General features: G+C 42.6%; 2 protein-coding genes across 2 annotated transcripts in view; one reads left to right on the forward strand and one right to left on the reverse strand.

Annotated features, from left to right (window-relative positions):
* The window catches only part of RAVER2 (ribonucleoprotein, PTB binding 2), a gene marked incomplete at its 3' end in the record, with an annotated part of 41,411 nt that extends 21,585 nt beyond the window's left edge, over positions 1 to 19,826 (forward strand). The window contains exons 4-14 of the mRNA XM_082002722.1: positions 3,323 to 3,514; positions 4,416 to 4,542; positions 5,487 to 5,569; positions 8,957 to 9,061; positions 9,252 to 9,363; positions 10,499 to 10,755; positions 12,782 to 12,893; positions 13,247 to 13,392; positions 15,168 to 15,257; positions 15,906 to 16,034; positions 19,680 to 19,826. Of these exons, the coding sequence (XP_081858848.1) occupies positions 3,323 to 3,514; positions 4,416 to 4,542; positions 5,487 to 5,569; positions 8,957 to 9,061; positions 9,252 to 9,363; positions 10,499 to 10,755; positions 12,782 to 12,893; positions 13,247 to 13,392; positions 15,168 to 15,257; positions 15,906 to 16,034; positions 19,680 to 19,826 (1,500 nt within the window). The remainder of the gene's footprint in view (positions 1 to 3,322; positions 3,515 to 4,415; positions 4,543 to 5,486; positions 5,570 to 8,956; positions 9,062 to 9,251; positions 9,364 to 10,498; positions 10,756 to 12,781; positions 12,894 to 13,246; positions 13,393 to 15,167; positions 15,258 to 15,905; positions 16,035 to 19,679) is intronic.
* Positions 19,827 to 22,665: 2,839 nt separating this feature from the next.
* Positions 22,666 to 27,819, reverse strand: part of JAK1 (Janus kinase 1) — a gene marked incomplete at its 5' end in the record, with an annotated part of 67,176 nt that continues 62,022 nt past the window's right edge. The window contains 5 exons of the mRNA XM_082003086.1: positions 22,666 to 23,598; positions 25,286 to 25,396; positions 25,774 to 25,891; positions 26,329 to 26,501; positions 27,271 to 27,395. Of these exons, the coding sequence (XP_081859212.1) occupies positions 23,497 to 23,598; positions 25,286 to 25,396; positions 25,774 to 25,891; positions 26,329 to 26,501; positions 27,271 to 27,395 (629 nt within the window). The 3' untranslated portion in view covers positions 22,666 to 23,496. The remainder of the gene's footprint in view (positions 23,599 to 25,285; positions 25,397 to 25,773; positions 25,892 to 26,328; positions 26,502 to 27,270; positions 27,396 to 27,819) is intronic.

The following is a 27,819-nucleotide window of genomic DNA, read 5'->3' on the forward strand; positions in this document are numbered from 1 at the left end:
CAATACTGGACCTGTTTGTCACCAGCACAAGTGAGCTAATTGCTGACATCAAGCCTGGGCTGCAGTGATCATGCACTGGTGGAGGCGCAGTCCTGAGGGATAGGGGCAAGCAAAGAGTAAAGTCAGGACCCTGAATTTTAGGAAAGCAAACTTCCAGCTCTTCAGGTAATTAGTCAATAGAACCCCCTGGGAAACTGCCTTCAGGGACAAGGGAGCAGAACAGACCTGGCAGATCTTTAAGGACGCTTTCCATAGAGCACAAGAGCTCTCAATGCCCAGGTGTAAGAAATGAAGAAAGGAAGGCAAGAGACCAGCATGAATGAGTCAAGACCTGCTTGGCAAACTAAAGAGCAAGAAGGACATGCACAGGCACTCAAGCAGGGACAGGTATCCTGGGATGAGTACAGGGACGCTGCCCAGTTGTGTAAGGATGAGGTCAGGAGGGCCAAGGCATGGCTGGAGCTGAACTTGGAAGAAAGGCTTCTACAGGTATGTCAGCCAGAAAAGGAAGGTCAAAGAAAATGTATCCCCCTCAATGAGGAAGACTGGCAAACTGGTAACAACAGACAAGAAAGATGAGATACTCAATGACTTCTTTGCCTCAGTCTTCACTGGCAATCTCTCTTCCCACACCTCTCGAGTGGATGGACCATGAGACAGGGACTGGAGGAGCAAAGTCCCTCCCACTATAAGAGAAGTTCAGATTCATGACCACCTGAGGAACTTGAACATACACAAGTCTATGGGACCTGATTGAGATGCATCCCAGAGACCTGAGGGAATTGGCTGATGTAGTTGCCAAGACACTCTCCATGCTACTTGAGAAGTCATGGCAGTCAGGTGAAGTCCCTGCTGGCTGGAGAAAGGGAAACATTGGGTAGAAAGGAGGGCCCTGGGAACTACCGACCTGTCAGCCTCACCTCTGTGCCTGGGAAGATCATGGAACAGATTCTCCTGGAAGCTATGCTAAGACACATAGAGGACAGGTCATGTGCTAAGGCACATGGAGGACAGGACAGGTGATTTGAGAGAGCCAGCATGGCTTCACCAAGGGCAAGTCCTGACTGACCAACCTAGTGGCCTTCCATGATGGAGTGACCACATCAGTGGACAAGGAAAGAGCTACCAGTGCCATCTATGTGGACTTCTGTAAGGCCTTTGACATGGTCCCCCACAACGTCCTTCTCTCTAAATTGGAAAGAGATGGATTTCATGCATGGACTGTTGGGTGGATGAGGAATTGGGTGCATGGTCACACCCAGAGGGTAGTGGTCAACGGCTCAATGTCCAGATGGAGATCGGTGATGGGAGGTATCCCGCAGGGGTCCGTACTGGGACCAGTACTGTTTAATAGCTTCATCAATGACATAGACAGTGGGATTGAGGGCTCCCTCAGCAAGTTTGCAGATGACACCAAGCTGAGTGGTGCAGTTGAAATGCCTGAGGGACGGGATGCCACCCAGAGGGACCTGGACAAGCTCGAAGAATGGGCCCGTGTGAACCTCATGAGCTTCAACAAGGCCAAGTGCAGGGTCGTGCACCCGAGTAGGGGCAGCCCCCAGTACAATATAGGCTGGGGGATGAAGGGATTGAGAGCAGCCCTTGCCGAGAAGGACATGGGGGATGAAAATCTGGACATGAGCTGGCAACGTGTGCTTGCAGCCCAGAAGGCCAGACCACACCACTCCTGCACTCAGATTGTCCCTCCAGGAGGGTCACTTTGATTTTGTCCATCTCCTGGTATGACTTACGTATCATAGCTGTCTTGTGCTGCTTTCATGGCTTAGTTCTGCTGGTAACTGATGCCCTATTTCTTCATCTAAATATGATCTTTTACCTACAATTCTTAGCTGAAGTCATGAAATAAACTCTGTTTTATTTCATTTTATTCCAAAGTTACCATTTCTCGAAATGAATTTGACTTCTCCTCTGTTGACAATAGAAATGTTCTGTCAGGAAGAGCTGAAGCCAGGCACTTATACATTCATCTTAGAAGAATGGCATTTCTTAGGACTTACAGGAACATGTTTTGTCCTTTGCTTCAACAAAATGGACCAGAAAACCTCATTCCTGTCTTATGTCAACTTTAAATTGTCCCTAGGAGGTCTCCACAGTTATCTAGATAGGGACATAGGGCTTTTCTTCAGTATCTGTTTACTCGGAAAGTTTAAAAATTCCTGATCTGTTTGCAAGAATACTGGTACCTGCACTTTGATATGTTAAGGGAGTTTTCAGCTGTGCGTGAAACTACAATATGTTCCATAGCTGCAAACCATTCTTTTCACAAGTACTTCAGGTCTTTACCAGTACAGCTAAACTGATGTCAAAACAAAATGTAATGCTTCTCCCCATAGACACACACACACATAAATACGTAGCATATACATATCTATGTGTGTATTTATATATCAAAATATGTGTGTTCTCCAGACCTCTTCCCAGAAGCCAGTCTTTAACAGGGGCATTAAACATCTGACCACCTTCTTTTTCTTCAAAATATTTGAGATTTGTATTTCAATTGTTAGTGTAAGTTTGTGGGACCTAATAGTTGGGAATAGGTTGTTTGTATAGATTGAAATCTAGAGGAGATTTCTCTTCCACATCAGAGATTATATCAGTATATAATTTTTGTTAATTTTGGGACTGGAGGTTTTTGCCTAAGCTTTATTCCCTCCCTTCTCACCCCCTTTTTTGTTTGATTTAAATCTGCTCATTCTGCTATAAAACTCTGCAAACAAAGGACAGAGCATTGTTTGACACGTAAGCCGGTTTCCAGTCTGCTTGATTGATCAGTCTGGCATCTTCTCTTGGCATTAAAGAGAACCACAGACTTCATATTCTCCTAAAAGGCAGTATATATCAGTGGAATTTGCATTGTTACATGTTTCAACAGCTATCATGTAGTCTGATGAATGACATTTTTATTATTGTAGGCTTAAAAACTGAACAATAATTAGTTTATAATCCTTATCTTGCAAAATAGAAATAAAAATTATTGTAGCATACAGCTGCATGTACAATTTCCTTCTCATTCCTGCTTTATTCCGAAAATACGTGTTAAATACATTTCATAGCTCAGGTTCTCCATGAGATTAGATTGAAGTGAAGGTGGTAGATAGAGCATACATGCCAAATATCATATAAATATATGACATTCATCTTATATCTAGCATGTTTGAGAAAGAAACATACTGATTTGGGTAGGCATTAACAAAAGGTGTCAACTGTTTGCGAAGTATTTTGCAAGGGACAGGTGAAAATATTGTAAGGCAGTTCCTGAAATTCTACATTTTGTTCACTGTATTGTGAAATGTTGTTTCAGTTTGCTCAGGATGAAGACAGTTGTATTGGGGACTTTGCGGTGGTTGAGTATGAAACTGCAGAGCAGGCTGAGAAAGTACAAGAAGTCACCGATGGCATGACTATCAAAGGAAAGAGAGTCCAGGTGTCGTACTGTGCTCCGGGAGCGCCAGGCAGAAGTACGTTAGCAGCACTTATAGCGGCGCAAAGGATGGTAAGATATTTGCAAATCTGTTTTCAGAATGAGTTTGATACACCTTGAGTGGCACGAGTTGGGGCAGAGGGATTCAGCTGGTTTGCGTTAGGAAAACAAGCCGAGCTTTTGGAAGCATTAGCTTTTTTTTTTTTTTAAATCTAGTCAGCCCAATTCACTCTCCTTCCTAGGAAGAGCATGGCCATATTCTGCAAAGAGAAAGGGTGAAATATGGCCATAAGATATCACAAAGTTATATTTACGTAGCTCTGAGATTTTAGTATAATTTTAATTTTCTGCATGAGCAACTCTTCCAGTTTGAAACAAAAGTAACGGTAAGTGGAGTCATTTGACAAGCTAAAACTTGGTTTACAACAGAGAGGAAAGAATTTGTCAATTTTAAGATAAATTTCAAGGTAGGAGAAATAGTTTAATTTCATGCTTGATGTAGAAGAAAGCTTTTTACACCCAAATGTCTTATCAAATTATTTCCTAGAAAATTAGATGTGGTAAGTTGTTACATGATGCTGTCTTAAAAGTAGAAGCAGAACAGTCTCATTGCTTCAGCTAGTTTTAGCCCACGTCTTTATAAAAGAGATGAGTGGTGCTATTATAAGGTAGTACGTAGTGTTTACGTTAATAGTGCCTTTCATATTCTCCATTATTGATAACACTGTCTTGGTTTAAGGGAAAAAAAAGAAATGTGTCTCAGGAAAAATAATACGCTTGAAGTTTTGGGGGAATAGTTTGTTAGGCAAGGGAGAAGGAGCATGGAAAGGAGTGGGAAACGGGGAAGGACATGTTGAAGTTATTTTCTGTGTAAAATGAAATATGTGCTTTACCATCACACAAGTTTGAGGGGTTTAAATACATTCTTTGTTTTCTTCTGATAATAACATTTTTATATCTCTTTTAATTGGAGATGAGGAACAATAGGAAGGGCTTGCTTCCAGAGCCAAATCCAGTGCAGATTATGAAAAGTTTTAATAATCCAGCAATGTTGCAAATGCTGCTGCAGCCCCAGTTGCGTGGACATGCTGTTAAACCTGGTAAGTTTTTTTTAAAACTGAGTTTAAAAAAAACCAAGCCCTGTTCTTAGTGATAGAAGGCTTTCAGCAAAGGAGAGAGCAGGAGTACTATTTTCAGAATCTGTGCAGACACTGTTTCAGTGTGTCTGTGTAGACTCACATTTTATGAAAGTGAAAGCAAGAAATGCATTGCTACGGTATTATGTCTGGGTAAAATTTAGCGTTACCTAAAAATGCCCTCACATGAACTCTCTGGTCTCTGAATGTTTACATTAGAAATGGGTTTAAAATGAAAGGTCTTTTGCAGACATCATTAAAATTGCAAGTTCAAATTTGATTCTAGATCTGAGTTTTGCAGCCTGAGTCTTTCTCCTATTGTTTCCAATGGAAGTGTTTGTTCACTTGGATGGTATCGTAGTCGTACACAGTATTTCGTAACAGCATTAGCCAAAAACACGCCTCTGCCTTCTCATTAGGATGGATGTGAATAAACATATTAAAATCAATCTTATCACATTTCAAATGGTGAAAGTATTAGGAACATGAGAACAGGTAATTTGAAGAGTCAAGTGGGGGACAGCTAAGAGTATGTGACAATCTACTGACAGAAGATAAACAGAAATTGTGTGTGAAGTGAACACTTCAGAGAAGAAACACTTTAGCTGATACTGAAGTTTCAAAGCACTTTAGATAGTGCTGTGGTCTTTCAGACAACTGCAGGCATTTCTGCATCTTTGAGCAAAACTCTCAGCTTTAGTGGAAGTCCATGAAAGTACATTTGATCTCGAATATGCTGTTAATTGCAGGTCAAAGCCGGGTGTATTGAAAGGTTTCATTATAGTCACCTTCAGTATATGGCAAAGTTTTGTGGAAACCAAATCTGAAAAGTATAGAATAACTCTTTAAAGATCTTTACTTGCCTAACTTAGAAAACACTGCAACTTTGTTTTGTGTTTCTAAAGCAGGTCTTGGAGCATCTGCAGGTTTACCTCACCTTATAAATTCAGCAGTTGGCCCACCTTTTTTCCAGTTGAATAAAGTTCATCAGGTATGTGACAAAAAACCTTTTGTCAAAATACGTATTTGTGGAGATCTTAGCATGAAAAATATTCTCAAAGTTTTAAGAAATTACAGCTAAAATCGAGTGTTCTCGTTAACGCTGTCTTTAAGAAAAGCACTTTATTATGAGATGCCTATGGGCATGTAAGAGCAGACTGTGCTTACTCTCCATGAGTTATTTTATCTTAACTGAGCTTTTGATTTGCTAACACCTGCCGAGGTAGAGACAACTTGCCATTACTGGCAAAAAAAAAAATTGTGTTTAAATTAGCGCTTAAGGAGCATGGCACATCCATTTCTCTTGGAGCTGCTCATACACACTTCCTGTAGAGACTTGATTGTTTTATCTCATCCAAGCCAAGAAGCTTAGCATCCTTATCTTCATTTTAAAGCTATATATGCCATAAAAAATATAATCTGCAGATGTTACTTCTTAGTCATAACCACAAGGTTATAAGCTGTTTAAAGTGTTCTCGGAGTATTTGTAATTCACTTTAAAGTTGATATGACTTCCATATGGACACACCAGAATTTCTGAAAGATACTGTAAAGGATATTTGGGATGAGTTTGCCCTAGAAATTGGTGATGAGAACACGCTAGAGTAGCACCCACAACCAGAACTCCTTCCTGCAGCAGTTCATTTGGCCAGCAGCCTGCCTGGCCTCCACCTTGCATTGAGGTTCTGTCAGAGATTTCTCCAGCTCTGCCAGGAGCCAAAATTTGCCTTTAGTGTTCATGGCAGGGATTTTCATGAGTACCCATGAGAGACTGGAGTCAATCACTTTGACTTACTATTTCTGATGTTTCAGAAATTCCCATTTAAAAAATAAAATCCCCTTAAGTATTGGTTCTTATTTCTGCTGTTCTTTTGGCAAACACAGACTTACGGATCTTAAAAAAGACCAAATTAAGATGCAAAGATACGCCTTATGTTAAGCATATTTAGCTTTTTTTTTCCTGCTAAAAACTGGGAGGTGTATGTAATTCATTTTGAATAAATAGCACTTAATTTTGCCCCATCAAATGAGTTGCTTTTGTCCTATACAATGACAAAATACCTCATTTTTTGCTTGCACTTCTTTTATTTAAATGACATTTTCAATTGGTATATTTAGTTACTGCTGCTCTCTCTTCAGTCTTGGAGAGTCTATGCTTCCTTGGAAGGCAATGTGAATGTTTTCTAATCACAGCTGGAGACAGGCATGTTTTACACAGTTAACAGTGTGATTGATGATGATGCAATGTTTTTAGGTTTAAGAGTGCTGCAGCCAAACAACATAGTGTTTCCTCTCCAAAGAGACAAGTCTAATTCTCTTCCAGGCAGCTTCCTGTCATTTAATTAGCTCCAAACCTGGTCTAATAGCCTGAATTTTATTGACAGTGATTTGATTATCCCAATTCCTTCTATTAGGCACATTTATCTGTTATTCAGTGACTTATTTCAGAGTATTCTCTAAAGCCAGAGAACCAGGTCACTATTTTTCTTGTCTTGAAAATCAGTATTGTCACAAGATACAGGAACAGAGAGCATCTTAGCTCGACTCTCTCCCTGCTTCTCCAGTCACACACTGATTCAGCATCCTGTGTATCTTGTTTTTGTTTTATAGTCAAGGTTTTGTAAAGTAATATAATGAGAGGAAACAATACTTTTAGGATGATTATGCCACAACATTATAAAATAATTGATTAAAAAAAAGATTCAACAGAGGGGACTTTGAACAAATGAGTTATTCATCCAGTAATCTTTCAACTCTGGGAGGTAGCATGACTTTCAACTTTCTTCTTTTAATTTCTGTTACATTACAGTTATCATGTGCCAAAATAATGCATTTTAAACTTTCTGAGAGATGTGTCTTCCTGAGTCATCCAGCAGTTTATTAAATCTTTATTAACCTGGAGACTTTCTTTTGAGGGTTCTAACCATTCTGATTTTCCACTCTGTGGAAAAGTTTTACAACTGAGTTGTGGAATTCTAGTTTTGCCATTGAACTAATACATTTTCTTTGTTGACATAACCCAAGTTTAGAAGGAACAACCGCTGGTATTGGTGTCAATAAACAGCCCCGGACAATTTCTACTGGAAATCACTGAGACAGTTACAATAGCAGATGCATAACTAATCTAGATATGGCTCTTTTTTGTTTTGTATTGCACATTTCTGAGTCCAGAAGACTATAGGGGGTTTTCCCTAGGGAATTTGATCCTACAACTCAGAGATATAACCTAGGCTTGAAAATATCTGTGAGGTGTTTTGCAGGAGGCCGTGAAATCTGCAAAGCCATGCATCCAGAGAGCTGCCCTCATTTTGGGTTCCATCTTCATTACCTGGTTTTGGTGATCTTTCCTGTGCAGGGAAATTTCAAAAAAATGAGGAAGGCTATACTCATCATGATTTGACAGTCGGTGTCCTGTACATCTATTCTTGCAGTGCTATACAAAAAGATTTGTAGAGCAAGCTATATTTTGCCTGGCAAATCATGCTCAGGAGCTGCTGCCAGAAAGACAGTTTCAAGCTTGTGTTCAACTGGCATGAATCATAATGCGTTTTTTTTGTCCCAGAGTGGACATTGAAGCCACTGTGCTAGCCAGAGCACATACTGCTGAATATACCAGTAGCAGAGTCTGAACGTGGTGCCAGTTGTTGATTAAGTGGCTCAATTCTAGTGGCAAACAGATCCAGAATTTTTTGACTGGAAAATACTAATATTTTATAGATGTAGGCACTGTGATTTGTAAGCTTTTTAATGGTTCTGGAATAGAATTTCATGTAGATAGTTGCCACTAAAAAGGGGGGAAAACTGTTTGGCAACTGTAAAGTAAGGGATGAGAGTCCCTGCCAGTTACAACCGCATCCTGTAGACTGTATAGATGTTTGGCGGAGGTTATGTATTCGAATTGCGATGCAAGGCACAACGCAGATGCTAACAAACCGTGAAGTCCTCATTCATACAGCTCGTAATCCCCTGAAGTCCTTGTGTCTCGTCTTTCTTACTGGCACTGTAGGTAACTCCGCTATCTAGTCTGTCTGCAGAGGCTTCAGTAACGTTTAGCTTTCCCTGTTGGCTTAGACACAGGGGCTGCGATGGCGTCTGGATTGTGTTTGGAGTGTACTCTCGATCCTGTAAAAGCCATCAGAAAGCATACTTGTGGTTGTGAGGTGAAAAAAGGGGCTAGGTGGAAGAGAGGTCACATGAACTTGAAATAACTTTCTATGAATGAAGCGAAGGTTTAGTTCTGTGGAGGAAATAGTTATTTTCCTTTGCTGTATTAACTCAGACTAATTGAAATTTCTTCAAGCAGTATCATCTGAAAATGTTTCAGGAATGTACTGTTTTCCATGACTGTCAACTAACACTTCTTTTATTAATTTCACAGAGTTCAATTCTGGGGAGCACATCTAACTTACTGCTGCAGAGCCCTGCTCACCTACCCTTGCCACAGCAGCAACTGATGAAGATTGAAAACATTCAGGCTAATAGTGTAAGGCCATCACTTTAACTTCAGCTGTCTTTGGACATTCTTATAACTGCTAAACCAAATAATTTTTTGCATCTAGTATAATTTAACAGTTTAGCGTATCTAAAAAGATTAACTGAATGTGAAAGTTATAAGAAATAGCTACAAACAGATTATTTTAATCATTTACGCAGTTTTCTATTCTTCCTTATAGAAACCGGGTTTGCTGGGAGAACCTCCAACAATGCTACTTCAGACAGTACTGGGAATTGGGGTAATGCCACCAGTGAGTTCAGGCATGGGAACCCGTGGCGAAGCTCTTAAGTGTAAATGACATTTTATTTCATACCAAATCAGTAGACATGCTCAGCTTGGAATAATTCACCTTACTTTCCCCCACTGTAGCAAAAGCAATAATATGTTTGAACCTTATCACTGCACAGTAAGGCAGGCAGAGAGCTAGACAATAATGTACATTATATAGCTATATAGTTAAGCAAGTTAATGAGTTATATATCTATATAATCAACTGTAACCTGCTGGTTTAAGCAGGAAAGAAACTTGAAATGTCTTATTGCCTCGTTTCTCTCATCTGTTTGTCAGGGAAGAAAGAGTACACTGTGGCATTGGTTGAATATTTGTGGATTGTTAAATATTCTGCTTGCTCAGTTACCACCATTTTTAGTGCACGTGGAATACGTTTTTATTTAGGACCAAAATTTTGGGGTTTGTTGTTTCAAAGCAGATAAATCTGAGTAGCTGAAGAGGCACCGCAAATACGTTTTTTGCATTCATTTCATTAAGCAATAGAGCGTTAACATCCAGTCTGGGACGGATGTCAGTTTTGAGTGCAAATTTCTGTGCCAGTGATGCCCTCAATTTTTATGAGGAAAGAACAGTTGTGATACTGCTTACTGTGTCTTTTTTGTTTCCTCCACTGCGAGCCACGTATGCTGCAGTTACAGACGTGGTCTGAGTAATGGTAGTAACCAGGAGCAAGGAAAAGCTTACGGGGGGTGGGGAAGGAACCTATTCTGAATGTCTAGATTTTAATTTTGGAGAATACTTCTAGATCTTTTGTCTGTAAAACAAATTTTACTAATGCCAGTTGAGGTGGGGTTTTTTCCCTGCTATTCCAGTACAGGATCCTGTAGGATGTTGTTCATGGGTTTTTTGAAAGTCACAGGAAACACGAAGTAACTTATTATCATAGCGAATGTTTAGAAAAGTCAGAGTTTTAGCTCTGTTCTAGAGTTGTTTAGTTGTTTTGAACTCTAGCTTTAGAGTTGTTTGCTCCTGGGATAGTAAATGAATAAAAACTATTGTCAGAATCCAGTGTTCTGGGAGAGCTGCAAAAGAGAGATCTCAATGTTTTTCTCATCACTTAGTAAAAACCACAAACAAAATGTACTGATAAATCTTGTCTAACAGAAAAGTTTCTCCATTTATGGTTGACTGCAGCATCTAATCTGACTCCAATTCAAACAGCAGCAGCAGCAGCAGGGATGGGCATGCTGCCATTCTTTCCGAATCAGCACATTGTTGGACAAGCTATACCAGGGCAAAATAACGCTCCAGACAAACAATCGACTACCGAAGCAGTTGTCTCGGGATCACAGCCTTATCATCAGACCTTACCAAATCTTTCTGCGGGAGCTTTGCGGGCTGGACATGCCAAACAACAAAATCAACTAAAAAGTACTGATACAAGTTTGGGGGTAAGGAACATTAAATACAAATATTTTCTTTTTTCTCATGTGTGGATTTTCTCTTTTTTATTTTAACATGCTTAAGAGTTAACTGCAACTGCTTATTGTAGTTGTTCGCTATAAAATTTGCTAGATCACAGGATCATTCATGAGACATTTTAAGGTCATTTCAGTTATGAATAATAGGGAGAGAACAATAGTGCTCTTTGGTGGTCCAAATGAATTAACAAAGGAATCTTTTTACAATGCTGGAGGGTGTTTTTTTCCATGTGTATGCCTCATAGTATTTGATGATGAAATTATCTCGAGGGCAATGTCTCTCTTCAAGACTGAAAATTGAACTTGTGGTTGAATTTCATGGCTAATCAGGAGCAGTTCTGGTGGTATGTAGGGCCTTTGGGTTTCCAGGTGGTGTATGTGTGTAAATTCTTCACTTTTAATCTGTATCCTCTTAGCCATAGCTGACATATTCTTGGCCTGAAATCAGTTTTATTGGATGGTGATGGGAGGAGATTTAAGTTGAACCAGAATGGTCTATTGAAGTTTTTTCAGCATGTCCTGTCAGTAATGCAATTTGGTCTATGCATTTACTTTTTTTATAAGAGACATAAATACTTTTACATTTATGAGGAAACATGTTCTTTATTCAGATCAGATCTGTGTTTTCCTAACATTATTTTCTGAAGCGTCTGAAGTGGTTAGATTATATACAGTATTGGTGTCTGCCTTTATTAGACAGCTTTGACAGATTTGGTCCTACTTCAGAAAGTACACTTTTAAATTTTAAATCACTTTTTACTGTAATGAAGTCGGATTTTACCTATGTATAAATACACATGGGTAAAATACATAGGGTGTATGTGTATACATGTATAAAATCAGTTTTTTTATTTCAGCTTTTCATTGAGTTAAAAGGAAATGTAATTAAACCGTTAGAAGACTAGATAACTCATTTATTTACATGAATATTGTTTATCAGGAAAAGTTCTTTTTTGAAATCCTGGTAGATGGTTTAATTGTTTCCTTTTCTGCATCAGTAGACAGAAGGCCCAGTTTGCAAAAATCACTTCCTTGACAAGGCAGCCACAGTCCGTATGCTGCCACTGAAGGGTCATACTGTCTTAAATGTCTGCTTTTGCATCCAGGTGAAGAATTTCGGCACCCTGTTGAAGTTTTTTGTGTTTAGAAATTGGTCTCACTGTTTTTGAAAAGTTGATTAATAGTATTTTACTGAGAATAGTATTAATCCATTAAAATAATGGAATTTTTTTTCCTTAACGGGCTTTGAAAAAATTTACAGAATAGATGTAGAGTAGACTATTGTACAAGTGTCTTTGAGCTATGTATTTCAGACAAGCTGTGTAACTTGCTATAGCTACTTCATCCTGATTCCTGGTGTTTTTTCTAACATAAGCTAAGGGGATGTAAGCCGGTAGTGTCGCCTTCTTGGTCCCTCATAGGAAAGACTTCTGGTGGTTTGGAGGAGAGAGTCAGTCCTGACACTTCATTTCCACTCATAAACATTTTCCCCTTTTAAGTAAGGGCTCATAAAGAGATCTGTAAGATGTGTCCTCATGGCAGATTGCAGACAGGTTCGTCTCTCCAGACCAGAGTTCATTTATCCTTTATTTACTCGTGATTTTGGGTGTAAAGAGATGATTTTGCCTTGTGCATGTACTTAATGCTGACTCCCGGCATCTGGAGTCGTTATGGTGATTATTATTCCTTTACTTGAATGTGAATGATTTTCTTTTGTTTGGTTGGTTTTTAATATCCGTTAGTAACTTACAGTCTAAAGAGAAACATTCCTACAAAATTATTTGGCAAGAAAAAAGTACAGGCTTTTTTCACCAGAAAAATGTGTCCAGATAGTTGTCCCTAGTATTTATTTTAAAAGTTTTCCTGTTACATTTTATAGGGCTGAGGTTTTGTTTGCTTGTTTGTTTGTTTTCAAAATCCTGCTGGGACACTTACCTTATTTCTCTCAAATGTTGTATGAATATAATGCAAACTGACCTGTCCAACTGTTTTGCAGACTCCCTTAAAAAAACAGACTTCGTTGCTAGGAGAACCACCAAAAGAAATACGTCTTAGTACCAACCCCTACTTGAACTTGGCAAGTGTGTTGCCTGGTATATGTCTTCCAGGTAAGCAAACATTTAGCAGTTTTAGTTGCAAGTTTCCTTGACCAGAGTGTGGCACATTGTTATTCTGTTTGGCAGGTAATTCTAGCGACCACAACCTTTATCTTTAAGGAAATCTTGTTGTCTGTCTTTAAAATTGCAATGTAATCTATCCTCATAGTTAATATTTTCAGAGATAATGGGCTTACTGATGTAGACAAACTTCTAGAAAGCCTTATTAGGAGCGCTGATTAATTTTGATCACAGCCTAGTCTGAAGTAGCAAATTTCTGTTTTAATCCCAGAATATTGCTGAACAAGACTGCAACCTAATTTGTGCAGTTTATACAAACCGTGTATTCTTTGTGTTACGAACAGCAATTGCCAGCAAAGCCTCTAGTCCACCGCAGCAGACTGGACTTTCGAACAACATCGTGGATGCTGCTGTGTCTCAGGGAACTACATCACAACATGCAATGGAAAATTATTTTAGTTACTCTCAGCAGCAAGGGGAATACACACAGGTACGTTGTTTTGCAGCGCTTTCTTCTGAAGCCAGGTTTGTCACTCAGAGTTCTGGTATTAGGATTTTTTGGCAGAGATCTGCTCAGAGATCCCTCCCTGAGTTGCTCGTTGTTTTTCTGTGTACTCTTAATGCGCTTCTTAGTACAGATGTGGTCTGATAGCCCTGCATGGAGTTGAACAGCATACCCCAACATCAGGAACCACTCTCCAGCAGTTCCTAGGCTTTCCTACAACCAAAGCCCACGCTCTTCTTCTGATTGAACCTTGTAGGTCCTCTTCACTGATAGTTTATTTCTTTCAGTGTACAGAATAGATTTAGCACAAAGTACATCTAATGCCAGTCAAAAAAAGCCTCAATCCATTCCCTGCTGCAGTATCATAACCATTGAAAGATTGCCTCTTGAGAACCTGAATTCAGTGCAAGCAACTAAAAAATTACTTCTGGCTTGGCTTTTGTCTGTCTTCAAAACGATGAAGTTTTTCTCTTTCCCTTCACAAGAAGTTTTAAAGTTTTCTTGAACTTTGGCTAGATTCCAGAGAAGAGCATGTTGTGTCTAACAGAAGTTCCCGCATAGCCTGGGGAATTTTTGCAATTTCTGCCAGTTGGTTGCATGGGATTTCTTCACCATTTGCCCCACTTGGTGATCAGAACACGGCCGGTAAGGTGGAGGGCTGCCACTCATCTGGAGAGTGCTTGTTGTAGTGTTAAGAGCAAGTACTGAGTTTCACAGATATTGAGACATTCTATGAAATAATATTTCCATATTTTCATTAGTCATCACTAGTCTGTGTAGAAATATAATTGTATACAAATGAAATACAAAAACTGGATGGTAGTGCTGTCAGGTAGTCTGTATAAAAATCTCGGGTGTGCGCTGAGACACCCACCCTGGCTCTGCTGTAGGTCTGTCTCTCTCCTGCCCTGTCCCCATCACCTCCTCCTCCCCAGAGTCGCCTGACCTCTCGTCCTACAGCAGGGAGACAGAAACAAGCTCTCTTCTCCCAGGCTGCTGGCAAGGCACCAAACAGTTTTGTTGTTCCTGGGGTAGAGCAGGGCTGCGGTGAGACTCGGTTGGGTCTGGAGGACAGAGAGCGAGTGTGCGGGTGGGCATCAGGTTTTGTATTAGGAGGGTCTCGCCCTGGCCAGGAGGGGTGGAGCGGACGGGGTTGCTGCACGGTGTTTGCTGCAGCAGGGCGGTTTGCCAGGGGCCAGACCCATCTGCTAGCCAGATCGGAGAAGCGAGAGAGGTGTCCTGTGGGCCGTTGTGCTGTGTGTTTCATGTAAGCACTAACGTAGTCTTGAATATTTCGTTTGGATCTGATCAGTGGCTTTGAATTCATTTTGATGTCTTCTGGAGGTAGTTCCTAACCCCAAATCCTTAAAATACTGTTCAAGAAAATCAGTAGTATTGCAGTATTAGTGTTACTACTATTAACTTTAGTAACATGAAGGACTCAAATTATGTAACTTAGGTGCAGAGATGCCACATGTCATCATTCAGCTGTATTTGTACTGTCTGTTCCTTCCATGTAACAGAAATTACATTGTACTTGCACCCGCTGCCAAGGCAGTGGTGCCTTGTGTTTCTTTTAAGCACTTAACATAGTTTTAATGTTTGGTTTGAGCTTTTATCGCTGATGTTAAATATGTTTTGATGCTTCTTGGAGAGTTTTGCCTTTAATTCAGTCTCATGTCCTGCGAGACCATAAGAATTTTCATTTAAAGTAATCTTAGTAGACAGCTAATGGGAAGAGGTTTTTTCCTCCTTTATAGGAGGCTGTTCAGCAGTGGTATCAGCATTATGCTCAGGCATATAACTCTACCCAGGCAAGAGTCGATGCATTTGCAAATGAAGCCTCTGAGGTGAGAAATAATTTCTTTTTTTCATGTCTCCATTGGCTGTTTCTCCCATCAGCTGTGAGGGTGCTTTTGGAGTCTGGACACCTGCTTTCTTTGTTGATAGTGGCTGCTGCCATCAGTACCGCAGAAGTAAGGGGCTGGAGAGCGTGGGACGAATGGCACTGCATGGTCACCTTCTGCAGGGCACCCCGGCACAGTTACTCTCCAGGATTCATGCTCACGCTTTTGATGATATCTGGCATAAATATTCCTCTCTCTAAAATCCCACAATCTGAAGTTCAGGAGTGTATTGAAATATTCCTACTAAGAAACAGCACACCATAACGTTATTTCCCAGTGAGTCGATTGAAGGATTGTTTCTTGCCCAGGCCATTATATAGCCCAAGGTTTCTGTGACCAGTGAGAAGCACGCTTTTTTTTTTTGTTTTAAAACGAATTATGTAAAGTAAACTGTCCCCCAAATCCTACATTTTGCTCAAGGAATTGCTGCATGCCTGAGCTGCTGTGAATTGCACACTCTCTTTAGCAATTGAGTACGACTCAGATATTTTCATATCTGCTGAGAGCTCATTACTATATCAAGTAAAAATGAATTCTTAAACTTACTTTCTTTCAACTTCTGGTTGATCATGGATCCCGTTCTGCATTTAGGAATCTACAGGTGGATCTTACCCCGACTACAGTACCTGCTTGCAGGTCATGCCTACACTTTACAGTGGCGCCCAGGGATCATACCAGCCAGGCAGCTTGCAGCTTCCTCCACAAAACTCATTAAATAAGGTGAGAGGAGAGACCAAGCAGAGCAGTTGCAGATGCAGCCTGAGCCAGCAGCTGGTGGAAGCGCTTCTTGTCTTATGCTGCCACCGAGTGGACTTTGGACCCACAACAAGCCAAGGCAGAGCTTTTCTACTGCATCCGTGCTCCTCAGCATCCTGAGTTGCTCAGGATCACACACAGTTCCTGGTGGATGTGATAAATAAAAGCAGTGGGTGGGCAGGGCGTGCCAGTGCCAGACCCCCTCAGAGCCCTCCAGCACCCTGGAGATCAGCGCTCCTCACTGCCCACAAACCACCAAAACCCACAGGCAAAGAAAGGCTGGATGTTTGTGAGCAAACTTCTTGGAAAGATGGTATCCATGAGGGTGAATATGCAAAAATGCCTTGAAGTAGGCAGATAAAGTAGGAAGTGAACAAAGGAGGAGGAGGCGGTAGTTCATACTGGTTTTAGATGGGGGTTTTTGCCTGGCTTGCAGATGCTTTGCAGTGAGTGCCGCTGGGATGAAACTGCTGAAGCAGTGTGTCCTGGTTTCGGCTGGGATGGAGTTAGTTTTCTTCCTAGTAGCTGGTATAGTGCTGTGTTTTGGATTTAGTATGAGAATAATGTTGATAACACACTGATGCTTTAGTTGTCACTAAGCAGTGCTTATACTCAGTCAAGGACTTTTCAGCTCCCCACGCTCTGCCAGCAGGGAGGTGCACAAGAAGCTGGGAGGGGGCACAGCCAGGACAGCTGACCTGAGTGGCAAAGGGATATTCCATATCACGTAACGTCATGCTCGGTAGATAAACTGGAGTTGGCCAGGAGGCTGGAATTGCTGCTCTATCCCAGCTGAAACCAGGACACAGAGTTAGCAAGTCACGGCAGCATCCAGGTTACCTACAGCTGCCACTTTGTAATATTGTTAACTGGAGCCTGGGAGGAGAACCATTTTTAAATGGCTTTCATTTGAAATATATAACAGGCGTCAGATGCAGCCTACTTCAGCCAGACTCACTGGGCAAAGCTTCCTTTGTCTGTTGGACCCAGCAGACACGTACCGATGAAACTAAAAGATACAGGAGGGATAGGGAGTGCTATGGGAGCTGTGAGGACCAGCTTAAAGGACGCTAAAGTCTGGACTAACAGGAGGCCGGTTTAACAGAGGCTGAGACAGTGGGGATAAAAGCTTTGTTCAATCTGAACAGAGGTCTTCTCATTTCCTAAGTAAGTGCCTTAAAAGTCTTGAGGAACTCATACTCTCATGCTGTAGGTAAATCACATTTCTCCTGTTTTTACTGGTGGGAGAGACCTCAAAAGCCAGGTTGTCATCTGTTTCGGAGCGGCTGCAGAGCAGTATGCCTGTCAGCATAACAAGCTGCTGCCTTTGATTCCAGCCCCAGCCATGCAGCCATGAGAGCGATGATAATCTCTCCAAGAGCTGCTGGAGGGACGCTGAGCTGGCTCTCCAGCCTCCAGCGCAGCTCGTGGCCCTTTGCACGGTGCTTGGGCATGCCGAGAGAAGCCAAGCTGAAGTCAGCAGTTGCATCTGGGAGAGCTTAGGGCCCCAGCCTCCTGCGTGGCTCTCCTCCATCGCGGCGTTAAATCCCTTTGCTGCCCAGAGGTTAGTAGCCAGATTCAGCACATGATGTTCTGGCGTTCAAAAACTCGCGTCTCAGACTTGGCATGAGATTCTCTTTTTTGGAACACACAACTGTAGCAATTCATGACTCCTGGACAGGAGACAAGGCCTGGCTGGAGCTGGCTTTGACATGTCTTGGGATAAAGATGGCCAAGGCTTGAACATGTTGCCGTGGGCTGTGAAATCTCTACATCTGTGCAGAAACAGATAGCAGTCTCAGGTTCCCAAGAGGTCTGATATGACTGGAAACGAATGAAATGGTGACAAGAGAAGGAGGTAGTATGGGGTTTGAGCTAACGAATACCTTTCAGTTTATTTCCAGTCTAAAGAGGAAAGCTTGCCTGTGGAGGTGATGTTGACCAGCTCACTTGAAAGTTTCTTTTAATGCCAGATGCCATAAAAGGCAGAAAGAGAGCGGTCGGTCCCTTGGCACAGACTCAACAGAAGCAGTTTGCCTGTGCAGTGAGGTGCTTGTCTCATTCCTGGAATCAAAAGATAGATAAATCTCAGTGCAGAGGGCACACAGACTCGTCCCCGAGAGGCTCTGTATCGGTTAAGAGTGTGTGCATGCTTGCTTTAACCCTGCAACCCCTTTTTCTCCTGCTTCTGTGAGCTGCATTTCAGAGGTTCAGAAGGAGCACGGTCAGAGGTTTGTACGAAGCATGCAGTGCTGATGCGGCACTGCCACGCGAGCCAGGACACGGTGGAGGGTTACAGTACATGTGTGACATCCCCATGGCTGTTAGAAATGCAGGAGAGAGGAGGGGGGGAAAACAAAAAGTCTTTCCTCAAGCATATTCCTATTTACGATACTGACAAGGGCATGCTCAAATGAAATTGGACTCAGCAGGGGGTAATTTGAGTTGTGCATGTGAATTCACAAGGGGTGCTTCTGCGAACTGCTGGGAAGCGTTGGGCTCAGGGGCGTTTGGTCAGCACAGCTGCTGTTGTGATTGAGTCCAGGAATTAGTGTCCCAGTTTGTGAAACATGTTAAGGTTTCTAAAATACTCACTCCCAACATGAACCAAACCCCCAAATCTTCTGATCTAGGAGCCAGACTTAACTCGGGATATGCAGTGTGGGTGAGCAGGGTGTGGTGAGATCAAGTTCGGGTAGTTGTTACAGGGCAGATGCTTCAGTCTTTTAGAACAAGGCAACTGTTTAAGCTATTTGGTAATGAAATTAATGACACGTCGGGGGAAGGAGAGGAGTGATCGAGTTATTGATTAGGGCGTTGGGCTCCAATGTGTACGTACAGCTTCTAGTGCTGTAGGTGCACGGATAGTACCACGTCCTGCTCCGATGGATCCCAAAGAGGAATTGAGCCCGAGCCTCGCGTACCTTGGCGGTGGGCATGGTTAGGTCACCTGTGCCCTCACCAGAAACCCTACTCTGAGACCCTCAGGACTTTCTGTGTATCAGAGTGAGGCATTTCAGTTGAATTGAAGTTTTGATTAAAGAATCATTACTGCTCTCTCCTTCACTTTGGTACCACGTGTAAACCCATGCCCGCAGGCAGCAGATGGTTATCCGTAATCCGCAACACAAACCCGCTTTGGTGTGGCTGGAATCCAAGTCCTTCAACATCTGACTTGCCACGATAGCTGTGCCAGGACAGTTTAACCCGTTCAGCTCTCCAAGAGAAAAGGGGAGTGAAAGGTGGGCCACTGGTGCCTTACTTTAAAGGAGGAAGATGTCTGGAGCTGCTGTGACACTGCAGGGTAATAGCATGGCCATGACACTACTGCTTTTTAAACGTGCACTGTGGATCGGGGCCACCTGGCCCAGCCAGCCCTTTGCCCTCACAAAAACGCATGTACGGTGGGGCACCGATGCGTCGGGATTTTAGGGAAAGGGCACAAACGCTGACTCATGAGCTGTGTATAGCTGGACCTTAAAGCTGAAGGAGTCGGGCCTTTGGAGTTGGTCACTGGCTCCCCGATCTTGGTAATTCCCAGACTGGAGCTTTATTTATTGACACCATTTGCTCTGGATCATGTGTCACTTGTTTTCTTCTTGTCCTTAGGTGGCTCCAACGAGAAGTGAGAAGCGAGGCTCCTCGTACCTCATGTCCTCCCCAGAACCTGGCCCCATGGAGTACCTTGGCCAGCAGACTCAGGGCTCTGCAGTACGTTATGCAGAATCCTCTCTAAAAAAAAAGCGCGTTTATTGAGACCTAAATAATCACCCCTGCCTTAGGGTGTGAAGGCAGGCTTGTCGTACCTCTGCTATTTATTGCTGCCTTAAACATCAAAAAAACAATTCTTTCTGTGTGGGTTATAAGTATCCCAAGAGGAACAACCCTCCGTAATGGGCAAATTGCCAAGGAAACGGTACGTATCGCTACGAGGTTAGCCATTTCTCCAAGGCCCGACTTGCCTTCTGAACGGCTGGGCCAGTGTTTCCTTTGTCGTCTGCCACTGAACCGAACAGGGGACTGAGGCTGACAAAGCAAAGTAACTTGGTGAGTTTTGGTAGCTTACCAGCTGAAAGCAATAAAAATACCGAGGAGGGAACACTCATCCTTTCTCTAGTCCTCAGTCTGAGGAATGAAAAAGATGAAGTCTTGATAGTGATCTTTTTCTTATTTTTTTAACTCGGAATGTGGGTTTTTTCAATCTTACTTTTTCCAGGATTAAGAGTTCTGCATTTACAGCCTTTGTATTTTTAATATTTCTCTTAATCCTGGAATGGAGATATACCAAATGTATTACCAGCGCCTCTATGATGTTTTCAATAAATGTTTGTTAAAAGTGAGATGCTATACTGTGTGCTGCCTTGCAATACTAAATTCGATTTGGGTAGGTGATACTTGGTCAATGAAGTAACTTTTATCTGCTTTTAGGCCAAGAAGCCACAGCTTTTCCCTGGAGTAAGTAATTTACAGTTTCTGGATGCATCTGTGTAAAATGGTGTGTGTGGCAGAGCACCGTCCTCCTTCCAACAGGCGCGCGTGTCAGTGAGGCAGGGCTGCCGGCAGCACTTCGGGTGGCGGAGCCTTGTTAAAGATAACTGAAAGTGGAAGAAACCAAGTGCCTGTTGCACTTTTTCTGACGACTTCTGACTCTGGATGACTCCGAGCAGTAGCAATGCTGACATGCTCTTTAATCTTGCCTTCCTTGCTCTTCACTGTGGGGTTTTTTTTTTCCAAGCATCGTAAAAACTTTGGAAATCTGCTGCACTCCGAAGCTGGCTTGAGCAGAGCGTCCTGGCTCTGGTTTTCACTCTTTCTTACACGTTACTTTTTGCATGAAGTAGTTCTCACTGGCAGGAAAAGGTACTTATTTCCTCACTCCCCTCTCCCAGGTGTACAGTACAGGCTCGCTTGGGAGAACCGCGGCAGCCTGTGTGCCTACCGGCACAGACCAGGCTGCCCCTGCCCAGTGCCCAGCCGGGGCCACGGGGCCGAGCAGATGGCACCACGCAGGCACTGTTGCCCAGCTTGAGTGTATTTGTTTTCTTTTTGAAAAAGACTTTGTATTTTAGCTTATTCATTAAGGAACTCTGGGTAGAGCCTTTCTTTTCTGCTGCAAATCCTTGTAGCTGAAGAGTTTTGAAATCCATGTTTGTGACAAATTATGAGCCAGTCCCTCCGTGAGGCAGAGTGTGGGTTTGCTGCCTTGGAATCCTGTTGCAAATTCATTTGGACTTCATTCACTGAGCAGTGAGGCCAGAACCCAGGTCCTTCTTACTTAATCCTGCTAGATAATACTGAAGCTATTTTTCAATACTGATTTAAAAAAACAATTCTTAAACTCTGCCTTTCAAGCTCTGTGATGTGACCAGGATATGTATTTTCAAAGCTTTTAAAAGAAAAAAAAAAAACCACTCCACAATCAAAATCCCTCCTCCTTCAGCTGCTGTGGTATAGAGCTAGTACACACTGTGCCGTCAGGCAGCAGGTGCTTAGGGCAGCCACTAGCAACGCAGGTTACAGGAGCTTTTCCGGGATTCTACATGTACGTACTGATAGATTCACTTGTAATATTTTGTTCGAACCGGTTGTATATGCAACTTCCTCACCTTGTTATGCTTGTCAATGAAAATAAATTGCTGGTACACAGTTAAAGTGGATTTCTGGGGGAGGAAAACAGCTCTGGACTACCTTTAAAGTAGGGAAAGGTGGTTTCAAAGACAACATGTTCTGATCACCATTCCTACAGAAGTTACACTTTAACACTCTTCTCTGTTTAATTTACGGTTAAAAAAAGATGTGCACGTGGAGAAAAAAAAAAATCTTTATTAGATCTGTTTATATAAAGAGTAACAAAGTGCTTACAGATTCAAATCAGGCTCATAAGTGACATACAGAAAAAACAGGCAATACTGTAAAAATAAATCTCACCTCACTGCAGCTCATAATTACATTTTTTTATATATATATAGATATATATTTAAAGACATCTTTCTGTTATTGCCAGAACTGAGTATCTATCTCCTCAAAGCATTTTCAAAAACCCAGGGTTCAAAAACCCTGTGACCCAAGTCCCAGGTCACAGCCAAAGGTTTCCAGTTAAACCACTGTTTATGGAAGAAGCCTGGAGAGTAGAGGGCCCTCACGTGACTAGCTTACAGTTTAAATTCTAAATCTGGTCCCAACAATAAAACGTACGCAGTCCCAGTCTGGCCCCCCTGGCTTTCCCTTCGGTTAACCTGAACACCGCACAAGTGCACGGTTTGAGCCTGTAAGTCAAATTAAAGGCCAATGCTGCTAGTTAAAGAATCATCATCTTAGGCCAAATGAACCATGGTACAGAAGAACTGCTAAAATTAATTAATGTGCTGGCCAAAGAAACCATTGACCCAAAAAAATGAGTGCGACATGCACCCCACAGATGGCACCGCTGGTAACAAAAAGACCGTTTCGTGTGTTTGAGGTGCTGTTCTCCTCTCCTAGGGACACTGCCTCGGTTGCCCAGGCCTCTCCTTTAGATAATTACTCGTCGTTAGGGGAGTGCTCCCCCAGATCCTGTACATAGATTCATTTTCTTTTCTATCCCCGAAGTGTGTAATTAATTTCCTATGCACATTTCACCGCACTGCAGTTCACTTGCGGTACAAGCTGAAAAGTGTTGCGTTCGCACGTTTAATAGCTACGTAAGCGGTGAAAACTTCAGCAGGTAGAAACGTGTAATGTGGGAGGAGAGGGCTGAGTTAGGAAAAGCAAATATATTCATCCAGAAACTGGGTTTCTCAGTGAAATGCATAACTATACATGCTGATCCATGCTTTTTTTTGTTTGTTTTTTGAGCACGACAGTCAAGCAATTTTTTTTAATCTAGGTAAGAGCTCAGAACTGTGGACTGGCAAAGACAAGCTGACTATTTTGTCTTCTCTGGATTTTTATGCTGAGTTTTTCTGTCACGCAAATTTAAGCGCACAGGAAGGATATTTTTGTCAGCCAAACTTTTTCTTAAAACCCCCTCAAAACCCCATAAAAATTATTAAATTACTGTATCAAGTCCTCTTATGTCCACTAGTTTAGTTATTCAAGGAATAAGCGTGCACAGCAGATCTGCTTTAAAAATGCTGTAAATTGCAGTGAGAACTGCAGCATTTTTTGACACCACTTTTTCAGTTTGTATTCATCAGGGTAGTTCAAACTGTGGCAAATAGAACTGCCTTGCAAGAACAGCAGCAAAAGGAGTTGAAGCTATTGTTTCTGCCATACCTTTTAATTAATTTGATCCGACTGTTGACTAAATTAAAAAGGAAAACTGTTGGAAAAAGCATCCTTTAAACACATTTGCACAGAGTACAAATTACAGTAGTTAAAAAAAAAAAGGTCTTAGGCATTTATATTTTGACACACATTTAAAGTACTGACAGTATAAAAGAATGCACTACATTTTACTCATAATTGTTTCAAATCCTTGAATGAGGTTGTGAAAGCTTGTCCGTTCATCATGCTTGAATATCCAGCACTTCCTCATCAGTTGGTCCACCTAAACAAAAAAAAAAAAAAAGAGAAATTTTAAAGGATGCCTGAAGCATTTCATTTGTTTTTCCCACTCTTCACTGGGTGAAGAACTGGCTGGTCAGCCAAGCCCAGGGAGTTGTGGTTAACGGCGTTAAATCTGGCTGGCGGCCGGTCACAAGCGGTGTTCCCCAGGGCTCGGTTCTGGGGCCAGTCTGGTTCAGTATCTTTATTGATGGCCTGGATGAGGGGATCGAGTGCTCCCTCAGTAAGTTTGCAGATGACACCAAGTCAGGTGGGAGTGTTGGTCTGCTGGAGGGTAGGAGGGATCTGGGCAGGCTGGATCAATGGTCAGCTGCATGAGGTTTAATAAGGCCAAGTGCAGGGTCACAACAACCCCACGCAACGCTACAAGCTTGGGGAGGAGTGGCTGGAGAGCAGCCCGGCAGAAAGGGACCTGGGGGTGCTGGTTGACAGCCGGCTGAACATGAGCCAGCAGTGTGCCCAGGTGGCCAAGAGCGTCCTGGCCTGTATCAGGAATAGTGTGGCCAACAGGAGCAGGGCAGGGATCATGCCCCTGTACTCTGCACTGGTGAGGTCACACCTCGAATCTTGTGTTCAGTGTTGGGCCCCTCACTACAAGGAGGACACTGAGGTGCTGGAGCGTGTCCAGAGAAGGGCAACGAAGCTGGTGAGGGGTCTGGAGCACAAGTCTTATGAGGAGCGGCTGAGGGAACTGGGGGTGTTCAGTCTGGAGAAGAGGAGGCTGAGGGGAGCCCTCATCGCTCTCTACAACTACCTGAAAGGGGGTTGTGGTGAGGTGGGTTTTGGTCTCTTCTCCCAAGTAACCAGTAATAGGACGAGAGGAAATGGCCTCAAGTTGCACCAGGGGAGGTTTAGATTGGCTATTAGGAAAAGTTTCTTTTGGAGAGATTGTTCAAGCATTGGAACAGGCTGCCCAGGGAGGTGGTAGAGTCACCATCACTGGAAGTGTTCAAAAAACATGTGGACGTGGCACTTCAGGACATGGTTTAGTGGGCATGGAGGTGTTGGGTTGACAGTTGGACTTGATGATCTTAAAGGTCTTTTCCAACCTTAATGATTCTGTGATTCTGTAAATACAATGGAGCAGATGCTCACTACCATGAAATGATGAACACTGACAGAAACGTGTCTCAGATTTTGATCAGAATTGGCAAGTATCTGTTACCAGTGGGTTTTTTTGCCACGCATGCAGACAGAACTCGCCACCCTATGGCCTTGTCTGGGCTCACAGCCCTGCCTGTGGGTCTACAGCCCATCCCCAGGGCAGGGTTTGGCTGTCTCCCGGCTCCTCCAAGGGCAGGGGAAGACAGGCTGTGTGTTGGGGTCTGCTAACAGAGACCCTGCTGAGGTGCATCTCAGTTTGGGTTGCTGCACCAGCCGCAACTCTATTTCAAAAATCAGAATGATTCTGAATGAATTTTACATGGATCCTGATACTCAAGCAAAGTTCTTAACCCCTCTGAAGGGACATTACGAACTTGGGAACGTCAATGTCAAAGAAAATTTAAAAATAATGCTTAAAAAACTTGGAAATCCCTTTCTAATAGCATACCTGAAGGTTTTCGTATCAAGACTAGCCAGGCCTATTCAACCATGAACGTGTGGTGCTTTTGCTGCTAATTATTTACAATGGCAGGACACAGTTATAAAAGCATAGGCGTATCCGTTACCTCCTCTGGGCAGCTGGGTGGACATGGCAAACGCTTTTCTTCTTGTAAGACACGCACCAGCCGTGCTACTGTCATCTGTCCCTGCGTGGGGCCGATCATTTTCAAGAACTCCTGTGAAAAGAGCAGGAGTCAGCTGTGCATCCTCTTACCCTGCTCAAATCCAGGCCGCTGCAATTTGACATTAAGATGACATCTGAATCTCAAAATGAAAACGAACAGTAGATGCTTACCACACAGATACCGTGCTCCATATACTCATATTAGAAAACAGATAGTAATGTTTATAAATACAGTTTCCTCACCAGGACACGGAGTCACCACAACTTATCTCTGTACAGGGTCTTTAGTGAAAGACAACCACGAGAGTGGTTTTCATAAGACAAAGAAATTCACTCCACTTCTTGTTTCCAAAAATAATTAAACTTTTTTTTTTTTTTTAAAATCTGCTTTCAGCAGCTTTAGCAGAAATTTCTTTCACAACCACTTACTGCCATGGGACTGGACTCCGAATCACAGTAGGTAAGCAGTTCATAGAGCGTCACCCCAAACGACCAGACATCCGAGGCGATATAAAATTTACTCTGAAGCAAGCATTCTGGCGCATACCTGTGGACACAACGTGACAGCATCAAACTTAATTCAGAGCTGCACAGATCTACTCATACAGGCACAACCCATACGCATTTAAGGCAAACTAAAGAGGCAGGTTCTGCGTTTGTAGAGCTCTTGTATGCAAATTCACGTGCCACAGAAGTAGTAAATAAGGTACAACTGTTACACAGCAAGTCACTGTGAAACTAAAGGAGACCAAAACCAAAACTGTAGGAAAATGGATCATTTAGTGCAGGAAGAAATAAACCACACAAGAGCAGATAAGTATTGTCTATCAGGTGCCTCTTCCTTGTTCTGATGCTGTATCTTTATTTAGGCCTCTTATCAAAACAGGAAAAATCTTTAGGATGCCTAAAAGCCTACATCTATGGGAACAGAGAAATTACTCTGCTGCACAGTCTTGTTAAAGAAAACGAGTTTTAAGTTACTACCAAAAAACAGGGCTGTCGAGGTCATCTTTGACAGTGTAGTACTCCTTATCGGTCTCGATTGCTTTGGTGAGGCCAAAGTCTCCAATCTTCACTCTGTTCTCACTTTCAACAAGGACGTTTCTTGCTGCTAAGTCACGGTGCACGTACTGACGGGAGCCCAAATAGTCCATTCCCTAAGAAAGAAGAAAGCCTTTATACTACTTTCTCCAACATTTAAGTCACGGTTTTTCTCCAGCTTCCCCTTCAAATGCTCCCTTGTTCATGAGGTAATACTCTATCCAGGTTTCCCATGGCAGGTTCTCCGTTTGTTGGCACTTTCCAGGGTCCTTTTCTGACACCCCCCCACCCTTAAACTCAGCCTTTGGGTTCTACATCTGTTGAGACTGTTGTTTCAGCTTTGTGCTTTTTTAATTTCAGCTGAGCAGCCACCATCTTCAGACCCTTCTCTCCACAGCAATTGTTCCTTTGTGTGCTGCTAAAACTGACAGTCTGTCTCTACGCTTCCTATAGCTGCCTGGTCCACCGTGATCACAAAACCACAGTCTCCTGCAGAAAGCACGTTGCTTCACAAGGCCTGACTGCACTCTGCCCTCGCCTCTCTTCACCACTTTAGCCTTGCACGTTGCTCCTTCCCTCTTGCCAACACGCATTTTCTAAATGCTGTCCTCCCTCCTTATACTTCAAATTCTGCAGTAGGAACAACTTCTCATAGTTAACTTTTATGCAAGGGAACCTGGTAATTATTCCTTTGCTGATTTTTGTGCCAGCAGCACCTGAAGCACAGGAGAGAGTGCTTTAGGATTCAGGTCCCTGGGGACACGGAAAGGAGAACGGGTTTGTTCATCAAGCCAGCCTTTCCTCTCCTCTCCCCCTCACTCTATTAAATTAAATACTGAACTAATCAAACAGAAGAGTTGCAGGAAGGCTCTGGGCCAGGCTTACCTTGCAGATCTGAACCGCATATCTCAGAAGTTGTTTGAGATTGATTTTGTTCTTGTTCCGTGGGAGATACTCCTTTAGGCTCCCAGAAGGAAGAAATTCCATGATGAGTTTAATCCCACTCCCTCCTAAAAACAGAGCGTGTGTTTAATTTGCAGACATGTGACCCTTCTCACGTCATTAACACCAGTAACTTTTGTACAAGCCCAAAGCACTGGTAGCCTTTGAAACGATATCGCATGACCATGGCCAGACTATGGACTAACTCCCATTATCAGTCACTGAACCAACCCAGAGGAGAATCCCTTCCAGGGAGCACAGTTACTGAACTTGAAGTCCTTAAAGTTTTTAAATATTAGCTTAGAACAATCACTACTGCAAATACAACAATATAAGGCAATAGAGCTTTTTTCTAAGAATAGTAACATCTGCTTCTAGTAATGACCTCTGGGTTTATGGGGCCATGACCCGGCTGCAATGGTCAGCTCGCTCCTGGAACACAGAGACCACCAGCCCGCCCAGGTGCTCATGTCTTTTAATGGATTTGGCGAG

The sequence above is a fragment of the Phaethon aethereus genome (assembly GCF_964289735.1).
Source record: "Phaethon aethereus genome assembly, chromosome: 8".
NCBI lineage: Eukaryota > Metazoa > Chordata > Aves > Phaethontiformes > Phaethontidae > Phaethon > Phaethon aethereus.